Source organism: Notolepis coatsorum (genome assembly GCF_963971535.1).
Source record: "Notolepis coatsorum genome assembly, chromosome: 10".
NCBI lineage: Eukaryota > Metazoa > Chordata > Actinopteri > Aulopiformes > Paralepididae > Notolepis > Notolepis coatsorum.
The window spans coordinates 19,781,699-19,793,819 of NC_140174.1; the positions used below are offsets into that span (position 1 = coordinate 19,781,699).

At 41.9% G+C, this 12,121-nt stretch overlaps 1 protein-coding gene across 2 annotated transcripts in view; it reads right to left on the reverse strand.

The window, feature by feature from the left end:
- The window catches only part of LOC311236057 (transmembrane protease serine 9-like), an 83,318-nt gene that overhangs the window by 42,151 nt on the left and 29,046 nt on the right, over positions 1-12,121 (reverse strand). For both annotated transcript variants that reach the window (XR_014620193.1, XM_084323645.1), the window contains exons 2-8: positions 4,734-4,754; positions 3,200-3,362; positions 2,644-2,912; positions 2,392-2,537; positions 2,004-2,307; positions 1,732-1,894; positions 37-305 (exon numbers count right to left, since the gene is read on the reverse strand). Coding sequence is in view for 1 of the 2 variants with exons in the window: in XM_084323645.1 (XP_084179771.1) it covers positions 37-305; positions 1,732-1,894; positions 2,004-2,307; positions 2,392-2,537; positions 2,644-2,912; positions 3,200-3,362; positions 4,734-4,754 (1,335 nt within the window). In the remaining variant the exon portion in view is untranslated. The remainder of the gene's footprint in view (positions 1-36; positions 306-1,731; positions 1,895-2,003; positions 2,308-2,391; positions 2,538-2,643; positions 2,913-3,199; positions 3,363-4,733; positions 4,755-12,121) is intronic.

Below are 12,121 nucleotides of genomic sequence, written 5' to 3' on the forward strand. Positions count from 1 at the left end.
GTCAATAGGCCACAGCAAGTCTGTTGACATCCTCACCTCCTTCCTCGACGGCACCAAAGCCAGTGACCCAGCTATCAGTACCAGTGTTGAACATACTGTCACTGGCTGCCAGACAGACGGGTCTGATATAGTCAGTGAAGCTGACTGGTGAGGAGAGTCTGAGCAGAGCGATGTCGTTGTCACTGGTGAGACTGTCATAGTCTGGATGAAGCACTATTTCAGCAACGGTTTTTGAATCTTTATTTGGGTTACTGCCCTCTAGGTTCTGAAGACCCAGGGAAATCCGCCAATCTGAGGTGCTTGAGCTGAAAGAGGAAAATACAGCATGTAATTCTGGATGAAACAGCATTCTCACATAATCGTGAAAGATGTCAAGTGTTTCAAAATAGGCCTTATCACATATCGCCCCTGGGTTGTCCAGAGGGCCTAGAGTTAGGGAGGACAACCAGTAGCCAAAAGGTTACTGGTTCGATCCTGAGCACCAATGGGAGGGTGTATTCCTGCTCTGAGCCAGCCGACCAACGGTGCCAACCACCTTAACCACTTTAGCCTGAGCGGTCAATCGGCGGACCGCAAATGACATCACGTCATAAATAAATGTTTCTAGACTGTATGACATTAAGTAGCGTTTTCTTTTCAAATGCATCCAAGAGTAAATACCATAACCATGTCACTACAGCAGTCATAGTGTATATTTCCAGCAATACGTTTTTTTACCAATATGTTAAAGTGTTATTATTGAGATTTCAGTTTATGGAATGTGTTAATAATTTTGCAAATATCCGGCATTTTTTATCAGCAAAGCGTCACCAGTTGTAGTCATATGAGCAGAGGGCATCCAGAGCTCTCAATGAGCGTTGAAATTTCGAAAAACTACATTACCCAGCCGATTCTAGCTTTCTGCATGCAAATGATTTGTGTATGAATTTTTTTAATCTCTCTTATTTATCGGGATTCTCTACCACAAAACTGAACGTCATTGGCATAGATTGGAGCGCAGTTAGTGTGTCTACCTTCTGTGAACATTTAGCAACAATCCGCATTGCAAACGGATCCAAAATGGCGGAGCCATATCCATTATTAGAATGGAACTGTACTGTACATACAGTAGATTTCATTCACGGTTCTTCAGTGCGCGCCTGGAGATACTAAATCCAAATTGAACTCTGCCATTGGAAAGAGAAGATTTGGCCCGATCCATAGATGTGCGAGTTGGCTATAATAATGTAATTTAGGCCTATAGGCCTGGTATTCTATATTCTATAATAATATTTCAAATTGCATGTGTCCGGATGGCAGAATTCAGTACTGTATCTACAAAACCTTCTGTTTAATCATCTTCCCTTTATTCATTTGCTTAGATTATTAGTACACATGATCTCAAGAAGGTGCTGAATGAGCTCAGTGGCAGTTTTTCATGTCTGGTAATTTTTAGCACTGTCAAAGATGCAAAATAATCATAATTGATATTCTCTTTTGTTTCATCACAATTTACTCAAGCCTAGTAACAGACACAATATTTCTGACACTGGGGATACATTCCATGAGATCCATAGATGCCCCTAGATACAAAGAACATGCAAATGAACCTTGTAGAAGTGGAGCAATATTCCATTTACTTACAGTAGGTCTGTATTTTTAGGCGGATTTTCAGAAAATAGGGCTAGGGCTTAACAGGTTAAAGTTTAGCAAGGCACTAAAGCTGTTAGGTCAGAAATCTATATCACTCACCTTCTGAAGCAATGGGCAGCAGACATCACCCACTCCCTGTTGATGAGGGATCCACCACAAACATGGCCACCAAACCTCTGCAGACTAGCCTGCCAGGGCCAACTTCCTGCTGGAGCATCCTCTCCTCCTACTATTCTATTGTTGAGGGGGGTGGCTCCACACACTAGAGAATAGATTAAAACAACTAGAATCACACAATACCTTTTTATATGCAACAAGTACTAAAATACAATTTGTCAAGAAAAAACCAGATGACCACTTCTGAGTCTCACCTTTAGCACTTGAAACAACTACAGCTGGCTCTATGGTCGTAGTTGTAATGGCTGGAACAGAGGTAACAGGCCCTGGCAGTCCAGGACAGGTGTAGTTGCTGTCAGCATCCGGCCCACTGGAGGTAAACTGGACAAAGCCTGGCTTGTCACTGCTGATGTGGGAGTTGATCCAGGACTGGTAACGGGACACTCTGGAGTAGACCCCGGGCAGATTGGGTCGAGCACAGCCAAAACCAAAACTAACAACTCCTGACTGGACCCAGACGGAGCCCTGTTTGTTCACCATTGGTCCTCCTGAGTCGCCCTGAAACAGATAGAAATAGGTTTGTTTTTTCCCTTTTACTTCCTGTCATGGTTAACGCTTGAGTGGATTTGAATATAACAGTACCTGACATGAGTCTTTGCCTCCTGCCAGTACACCAGCACAGATCATGTTGTCTGTGATCGTACCGACTCCATTGAGACAGTTACACTGTCTGTTCCCCAGAACTGGAACCTCCACTTCTTGTAACGTTTCAGGGAAAGGCAGAGCGACTGAGGCACAGACAGAAAAACAGAAGATTTACAAAGACCAACTGACATTTTAGAATATATTACCTGATAAGTCAATAGGCCACAGCAAGACTGTTGACATCCTCACCTCCTTCCTCGACGGCACCAAAGCCAGTGACCCAGCTATCAGTACCAGTGTTGAACATACTGTCACTGGCTGCCAGACAGACGGGTCTGATGTAGTCAGTGAAGCTGACTGGTGAGGACAGTCTGAGCAGAGCGATGTCGTTGTCACTGGTGAAACCGTCATAGTCTGGATGAAGCACTATTTCAGCAACAGTTCTGGAATCTTTATTTGGGTTACTGCCATCTAGGTTCTGAAGACCCAGGGAAATCCGCCAATCTGAGGTGCTTGAGCTGAAAGAGGAAAATACAGCATGTAATTCTGGATGAAACAGCATTCTCACATAATCGTGAAAGATGTCAAGTGTTTCAAAATAGGCCCTATCACATATCGCCCCTGGGTTGTCCAGAGGGCCTAGAGTTACTGTAGGGAGGACAACCGGTAGCCAAAAGGTTGCTGGTTCGATCCTGAGCACGAATGGGAGGGTGTATTCCTGCTCTGAGCCAGCCTGCTCTGTGCCAACCACCTTAAAGTTTAGCAAGGCACTAAAGCTGTTAGGTCAGAAGTCTATATCACTCACCTGCTGAAGCAGTGGGCAGCAGACATCACCCACTCCCTGTTGATGAGGGATCCACCACAAATATGGCCACCAAACCTCTGCAGACTAGCCTGCCAGGGCCAACTTCCTGCTGGAGCATCCTCTCCTCCTACTATTCTATTGTTTAGGGGGGTGGTTCCACACACTGAAAAGAATTTGCAGCAAGGCCAGACATGAGAAATAAACTCTTTGAGGATGCGTCAATAAATCCTTTATAACATTTGTGTTGTTATGTTGGAGTTACTGTTCAACGGTTACTGTACATTGATTTACAAGAGACATTGGTTTAGTTGCTGAGCAACAACGAGGATGATTCTAGATGAAATATCATCACGGCAGCAGATCAGGTGTTTCATCATCTGGAGCCTCTGGAGTTTGTATATTATTATTATTCAGCCCTTGATCTATCATCGGTGACACGTCTGGTACCTTTCATTGTGTCCTGTATGATAAGGTTGGGTGGTCCTCTCTGGCAGAGAGACAGTTATGGTTCCATCATTGTATCCTGTATGATACGGTTGGGTGGTCCTCTCTGGCAGAGAGACAATTATGGTTCCATCATTGTATCATTGTATCCTGTATGATACGGTTGGTCCTCTCTAGTAGAGAGATGTGATGTGGCATCTGTTTCTTTATGAAGCCATTATTGATGATCTCCCTACATCACCTCATTATTGATGATCTCCCTACATCACCTCATTATTGCTGATCTCCCTACATCACCTCATTATTGATGATCTCTCCCTACATCACCTCATTATTGATGATCTCTCTACATCACCTCATTATTGGTGATCTCTCTACATCACCTCATTATTGATGATCTCCCTACTTCACCTCATTATTGGTGATCTCCCTACATCACCTCATTATTGATGATCTCCCTACATCACCTCATTATTGGTGATCTCACTACATCACCTCATTATTGATGATCTCCCTACATCACCTCATTATTGATTATCTCTCTACATCACCTCATTATTGATGATCTCCCTACATCACCTCATTGCTGGATTGGAGCTCTGGCCCGTCATCATCATACTCACTCTGGTGATTGGTTTATACACTTAAGGTTCCTAGAGTTTGCACTGAATTAGGAAAATCTGATTTTAGCTTATGTGCCCCAGAAACATGAAATGTTTTGCAATGCACTTTAAAACTGAATTCATTAGTATCTGTTGATCAGTTTAAATCTTCAAGAGAAAACCACTTCACCACAGACTGTAGTTCCTTTTTTTACATTTATTTTAAATGTTTAATTGATTGACTTTCGTATTTCTTTCGTATTTCTCAACGTCATAGTAAATGAGAGTTTGTTCTCAAGGATCCTTCAAGATTAAATAAAGACTGAATGAATGAATGAATGAATGAATGAATGAATGAATGAATGAATGAATGAATGAATGAATGAATGAATGAATGAATGAATGGATGGATGGATGAATGGATGAATGAATGAATGAATGAATGAATGAATGAATGAATGAATGAATGAATGAATGAATGAACTTACCATCAAGTTGAGAATGTGAATCTGGGAAAGACAAACCATGTTAATCTGAGTTAGGCACCAAATCGTGACAAAAACAAATGCTCCACGTAGCCTATAGCAATGGTTCCCAGCATAGAGCCCAGGGTTAGGGATAGAAGTTAACAATTTAATTCACAATTTAATTTACTATAAGCTATCCCAGTGAGATAATTAGAGTGACTACTCGTCCTTCTGGATCTGGAGGTATAGACTGCCCATGTGCAGAAATACCTTCTGCTTCTACTAGGTATAGACTGCCCATGTGCAGAAAGACCATCTGCTTCTAGGTATAGACTGCCCATGTGCAGAAAGACTCGTTTTAGAAAGAGCTTTGTTTCCAGAGCCATATGAGCTTTAAGCTCGATGGGTCCGGTACCGCCGAACCCAAAATGACATCCCGCCATAAATCCATCTCTACAGACTATGAATTAATGTTGCGTTTTCGTTTTCAAATGTAGCCAAGAGTAAAGACCCTAACCCTGTCAAAACCGCAGCCATAGTGTATATTTTCAGCAATACGTTTGTTTACCAATAGTTTAAAGTGTTATTAGTGAAAAATGAGTTTTGGAAATCTAGTCGGAAACAGGCAAATATTGACGCTAGGAATTGCGCACTGCCATTTTGTTTGTAGTCATATGAGGAGAGGAGACCCAGGTCTTTCGATGGGCTTTTTAATTTCGAAAAACTACACTACCAAAACCCAGCTCAAGCCAGATCCTGTAAATCATATGACTTGTGGATAAACTTTTTTATTTATCTTATTTTTCGGGATTATCTCCCACAAACCTGAACGTTATTGGCATAAATGAGAGTTCGTTTCTCTACCTTTCTGTGAACGTCTAGCAAAAAACTGCCCGATCCATAGATGTGCGACTTGGCTATAATAAGGTCATTTATAGGCCTGATATTCTATATTCCATAATCATATTTCAAATTGCATGTGTCCTGATGGCAGAATTCAGTACTGTATCTACAAAACCTTCTGTTTATTCATCTTCCCTTTATTCATTTGCTGGTTTTCTGTACATGTGATCTCAAGAAGGTGCTGAACGAGCTGTCTGATCATTTTTAGCATGGTGTTATTCACCATCAAAGATGAAAATATTAAATAAGAAAAAAGAAAATGTACACACACATCACACATCACTCTCCGGCCCTCATTCATCAACGTGTGCGTAGAATATGTTCTATTTCCACACGTAAGCACAGAATGTAGAATCAGTGTACACTACGCACAGGAAAATCGGGATTCATCAACCGTTAGTACGCAGGTCCTATGCTCCTCCGTGTTGATGAATACCACTTTGTTCTACCGTCAATGCTCGTGCATGATTATCCATATATGGTCATGAAAGTGAGGAAACACCCCCCATGGGATGTGAAATAATGGACTGACCCGAGCGGAACTCTGAGAAACTTCACGGAGATTGTTCAATGTTCACTGCTGTCGAACCAAGAAGACACTATCGCGTATTATGGGATAAATAAAAGGCGGACTTGTAAACGGTGATGTCAGATATCAACGGCTCCCTAAGACCATTGCTGCAATTCTGCCTGGACAGCTCAAAATACTAATAAAGACCGTTCGTTGACCACTGTTTGGCGTTGGTTGTGTGTCATTATAACCGTGCTGTAATATGAATGCCTTTATTAGTTGTGTTCGATTGGCTATATGATTTTTAGAGGCATCTATTTTGTTGTCGGTATTACCGACAACAAAATAGATGCCTCTAAAAATCATATACTATTAGGTAGCCTATATGGATTGCATATAATAGCAGCCATAGCCTACATTATGCAACAGTAACTTGCGCATACCAGTGTATGCAACGGACCAGTGTATACCTTATATCATATCATATTCATATAATAGTTTACTCTATCAGCATACCAGCATGTAATATGTTCTTTGTTAGAACTCAACTCGTTAGACAGGCTGACAGACGTGTACACTTACGGTGATGTCGGATATGATATCTATTAACCATTGCTGCCTGGGCAGCGCAAACACTAATAAAAACCGCGCTGGAATATGACTGCCTTTTCCCGTGTTGTTTGATTAATACCCAGGGATTAAAGTTCTCCTCAATTTTATTCCAAATCGCGATGGATCTCCCGTCAATTTTCTACCTGCTGCATATCTAGAGGCATACTACAATCTATTTTGATGTCAGTATTGGGTAGCCTATATAAACAATAATACGAGAGCATATACAAGAACAATGAATCTCACTGCATGTATGATGTAGCCTGCCTTTCAATACATGAACTTGAATTCCATCATGTTTGTGTGCGGGACTCACAAGGCTGTTGTCACAATGGGTGGTACCGGTAGAGTAATAACAGTCCACACAATATCACGATGGACCATGCCATAGCCTATGTTCTATTAGGACATGATCTGTGACGACAAATGTTCTAGAATGTTTGATTAAGATATCATACTCTGACAGCATGCCTATGATCAACATAAACGCGAACTTGAATCCCATCATATACATAGTCTGTCCACTATCTGGTGTCATTGCAATGCGTTTTCTATTCTTTCTTATACAGTAAAAAGGGGGAAGAACACTATATCGTGGGTGTTCATATGACTTGTATTCTGCTTACAGCTTCGACATTCCACTTGTTTCGTTTAACGTAAAGCCTTTTAAATATAATCAAAACGTTCCCGTGTTTCTGCGGTCTGTGCGCAAAATAATAACGAGTTGAGCTTTATGATTTATGATGAATTGAAAATGGGGGACCCTGATGTAAACAAGACGAAAGTCTTTCTCTGTTCTGCATCCCCTTAACAATTGTATGTACTGAGCTGTACTGTACTGTACCCATTCTGCAATCTGTTAATAAACTTTTCAATCAATCAATCAATCAAGCTACGCGGAGCGCAGTCAGTCAGTAGCCTACACCCCGTATATTCCGATAACGCTATATAAACCATGCTGCATTCATTCTGAGAGAAATATCTATTATTCCAAATGCTATTTATAGGGTTTTGACCATAATTACACTACTGTTGCTATTTTACAATGAACTATAATGAACTACGGTGCATACAGAACATGCCAGTGTTATTATGCACAGAAGCTCATTTCCTTGTTGTAATAATATATTCTACCACTGGGCGTCAGCTAAGTGTGGTCCGAGCTGTGCGTACACATAAGCACTAAGTCAAGTTCAAGTTGAAATTGATGAATCCCACTCTTTGCTTAGAAATGATCGTACGCACAGGTTAAGCACAAATCTGTGCGTAAGTCAGGTTGATGAATGAGGGCCCTCAGGTGAGGCACTGCATCTCAAAGGTGAACACATCACTCAGCAGGTGAGCCACCGCGTCTCAGAGGTGAACATGTAATAAAAAAAGTCAACCAACGAACTCGATTCTTGTACCGGATCTCCTCTCTGGTAAACAAGAATACCCTGAAGACTCTGGCAGGAGCACTCATTCAGGGGTACTACGACTATGCTTGCACCTCATGGTACCAAAGCACCTCAAAGGCGCTAAAAACAAAATTACAAACATCTCAAAACAAACTGGTCAGACTACTGCTTGACCTTACTCCTAGAACCCACCTCACCCCTGCCCACTTTGACAACCTAGGATGGCTTAGAGTAGACGACAGAGTACAGCAACTTGCAATGGGCCTGGTCTACAAGATACACTACACGACCAAGGTACCCATGTACATGTCAAAATACTTCCCAAAGGTCAGTGAATACCACGATCACAACACCAGAGGGAGCTCCACAAATCATGTTAAACCCAGATTCGGCTCAAATAAGGGACTAAACACGTTTCGCAATTATGCCACATCAATGTGGAACGCCCTACCCAAAGCTGTAAAGGAATGTGGATCACTACCCACTTTCAAAACCTCTCTCAAGGGACACCTACGGGAGACTGCAATTCAACACTGGCCCCTGTAAATATCCTAACCCAACCCCCTCCAATGTACAGTCATTTACCTAGTATGGTTTTGTCAATAGTCCAATGTACAATTTTGTTTGTTTGTACAGTGCCCCCCCCCCCCCCCCCCCCTCAATGTACAGTTTTGCTTGTATATACAGTGTGCCCCCCCCCCCCCCAACCACCTCCAATGTAGATTACCCAGTATGGTTGTCAATATCCCAGTGTACCCAACCCCCCCCCACCCAACCTCCTCCAATGTACAGTTTCTACGTCAAATGTATATACTCCCTTTTCCTGACTCCTTCTGTATCACAAACAGTACTGTATTTGCAAATCTGGTATGTCATAAATGTATAGATGTAGCAGTACTGACTATCTGTATGTCATGTATGTCATATATGTCCTGATGAATTGAAAATGGGGGACCCTGATGTAAACAAGACGAAAGTCTTTCTCTGGTCTGCATCCCCTTAACAATTGTGTGTATTGAGCTGTACGGTATTGTACCCATTCTGCAATCTGTTAATAAAGTTTTCAATCAATCAATCAATCAACATATCACTCTCCAGGGCCCTGTTTCTTGTACCTGGATAACTGAGTTAGCCGGATAACTTTAACTGGATAACTGGGTTAGCCGGACTTTCCGGTTTCATGTACGTGGATTTTCCAAATCACCATGACAACATATCCAAAAGTTTGAGCCTGGTCGAAAGCAGAGTTCAAGTTCAAGTTAGCCGGATCACGCAGAGCCACGCCCCCGCAAAGAAAGTGACAGCCCGTTTCCTGAAACTATTCCCACAGTCTACGATCTGCATTATACCATTCTGAATTAAGTTTTTGTGCTCCATTCTTCCAGAGGGGGCTTTTGAAATGTAAAATAGACCCAAAATGCTGATACTAAATTCACTTTGTCCTAAATAATGCACGTTATATATACCGTGGCGACGGTGGCGCTCGCTCGTGCGATGTACACATTATGTGGTTATTTTAATTGTAACTGGGATTAAGATGTCTGATGAGATGCGCTGTTTGACGGATTTGAGAAATTGAATGAGCCGTTGACGTCACATTAATGAATGAGGATAAAGAGATAAACTTCATTCAAAACAAAGGATATTCTAAACACGGGTCTCTCGTTCATTAATGTATAAACAATGAATTTATCCCATCTGGCCCAGTGGCCCAGCGGTAGTGCTCAAGCCTGCCAACCCAGCGACCGGGGTTCAAATCCCGGTGTTTCCAATATGATTTTTTTGAATATAATATTAATGATTATACGCCAAAGTAGCCTGGTTTTAAGTTAAAATATTATAAATCTACATGCATTGAGGATGGCATTCTTTATATAGCTCTCAACGTGCACCAAATTGAATTATTCCTATATTGCAAAAAGTAGGAGACGACTAGGGTCTCGAACCCTGGTCGTCCGTGTGAAAGTCAAAAGAACATCCCGTTAGACCACATTGGAGATAAGTTAAAGATTGACTATACATCAATCAATGGGTAAGAGAGCCGTATCGTAATTCTGTATAACAGTTAACTAATTATTTTCGCTAGCAAGATCTCATTTGATTATTCAATCCAGCAGGCAAGTTTAAAGAAATATAATCTGATTGATTGAGGTAATGAGGGACTTAGAATTAGCCTATAGATAACGCATTTAACTTGTCGGCGAGGCGATTGAGCCGTATTGCAATCTGTCAATAAAGTCTTAAATCAATTAATCAATCAATGCCGTTGAGAATCAGGATCTCTGCCATCGATACGTGCTGGCTTTTCACCTAAAACGGCCGCGCGCATTTAGCCTGAGTCGCAAGTCTGGCTTGAGTTAACGAGACTGAATCCACCTTTGTGAAACAGGAAAATCCCGGCTTCAAACATCGGGTTAACTGAAGCTGGATAATGACATCTTGATCGACTTAGTTGAACCACGTACAAGAAACAGGGCCCAGGTGAGCCACAGCGTCTCAAAGATGAACACATCACTCACCAGGTGAGCCACCGCGTCTCAAAGGTGAACACATCACTCACCAGGTGGCGTGAACACTTAAGGTAACCTACTTGCGTTCAGCGTTTCTCTGATTGGCCACGACGCCCACGTGACCGTGCGCTAGCCCGCCCCCTTATCGCCGCCTGCCGCTCCTGTGTGTTGCAGCGCGGCACGAGCGGCAGAGGTCGCTCGCGGAAATTAAATGCGGAAATGTAATGTGTCACATACTGTAGGTCGCATAGGTAATATTAATAGGTTGCCGCGGCATTATGCATTCGTAATCCCCCCTACATAATAACCACGCAGGTTACGCAAGCAACGCTCGCGCAATACCTAGCTTAATAATAAGTAGGCAATTGGCACAAGTGTAAATTATACATTTGTCACTCAGTTTTAATATCGAGGGATAGCTCAACTCATTCGTCAGCTTGCTGTGTAGAGCCTATGATCAGTCGGTGACAAGTTTGAATCACTTCAATTTTTTTATTTTATTTTTTTACGTTTAATTAATTTATCATCTCTCTATATAAACGTAACTAGCTATTCATATCAATCGAAATAACGTTCATCTCCGATATTTAAACATGGTCCCCAAAATGAATGGAAGCGAATGAGGAGCCTGACACCTGGGAGGAATGGGGGTGTTGCAGCGTTGGGGATGTACAGTACACACTTAACTCTGTATTGTACAGTACAGTACACTTAACTCTGTATGTACAGTACACACTTAACTCTGTATTGTACAGTACAGTACTGTAACTGACCGCCAAGGGTAAAGATGCCTATCATCTTTACTGTCAGTAAGCTTTGATTTGCGTTGGTCTAGATGATCAATTTCTCTGTATTGGCTCAGAATACTGAGCCCTCTATTTATCTATTTAAGAAAATAATATTTCGGAGCCACTTGTGCACTTTCATTTAGTGTCCACATGGGGGCAGAGCTCGTCTTCCTTTAGTATAAAGTCACAGCTTCCTGTGTGACCAAGGCGGAAGTAATTCAGAGATAACGACGGAGCAGGCAGCGAATATGTATGATAAAAGGACCTTACTCCAGTTAAATTAACTACCCTTGGTAAAGCGGAATAAGGTATGTCGAACACTCAAATGTATTATTATTATTACTGTTGTTGAAGATATGTTGTTGTATATTTATGTGTGTAACCGCCAAACATTTATAAACATATAAAGTGGTGCACTCACGAAGTAGATTCTAATCAAAGGCACCTGCTGCCGGACAATTTTCACGGTGCAACGGTGCAAACGGGGTGCAAACGGAGCAAATGATGCAACCGTCACTACCTGTACAAACACGGTGCAACTACCAAAGAAAAGCTACAGTACTGCTAAGCTGAAATGCAAGAGAAAAAAGAGAAAATAAATAAAAGCATCTGTACGAAACATAACCGCATCTTTATTTCAACACCAAGCCGGGGGGCAGTTACAGTGAAAACTTACCGACCAGTGGTG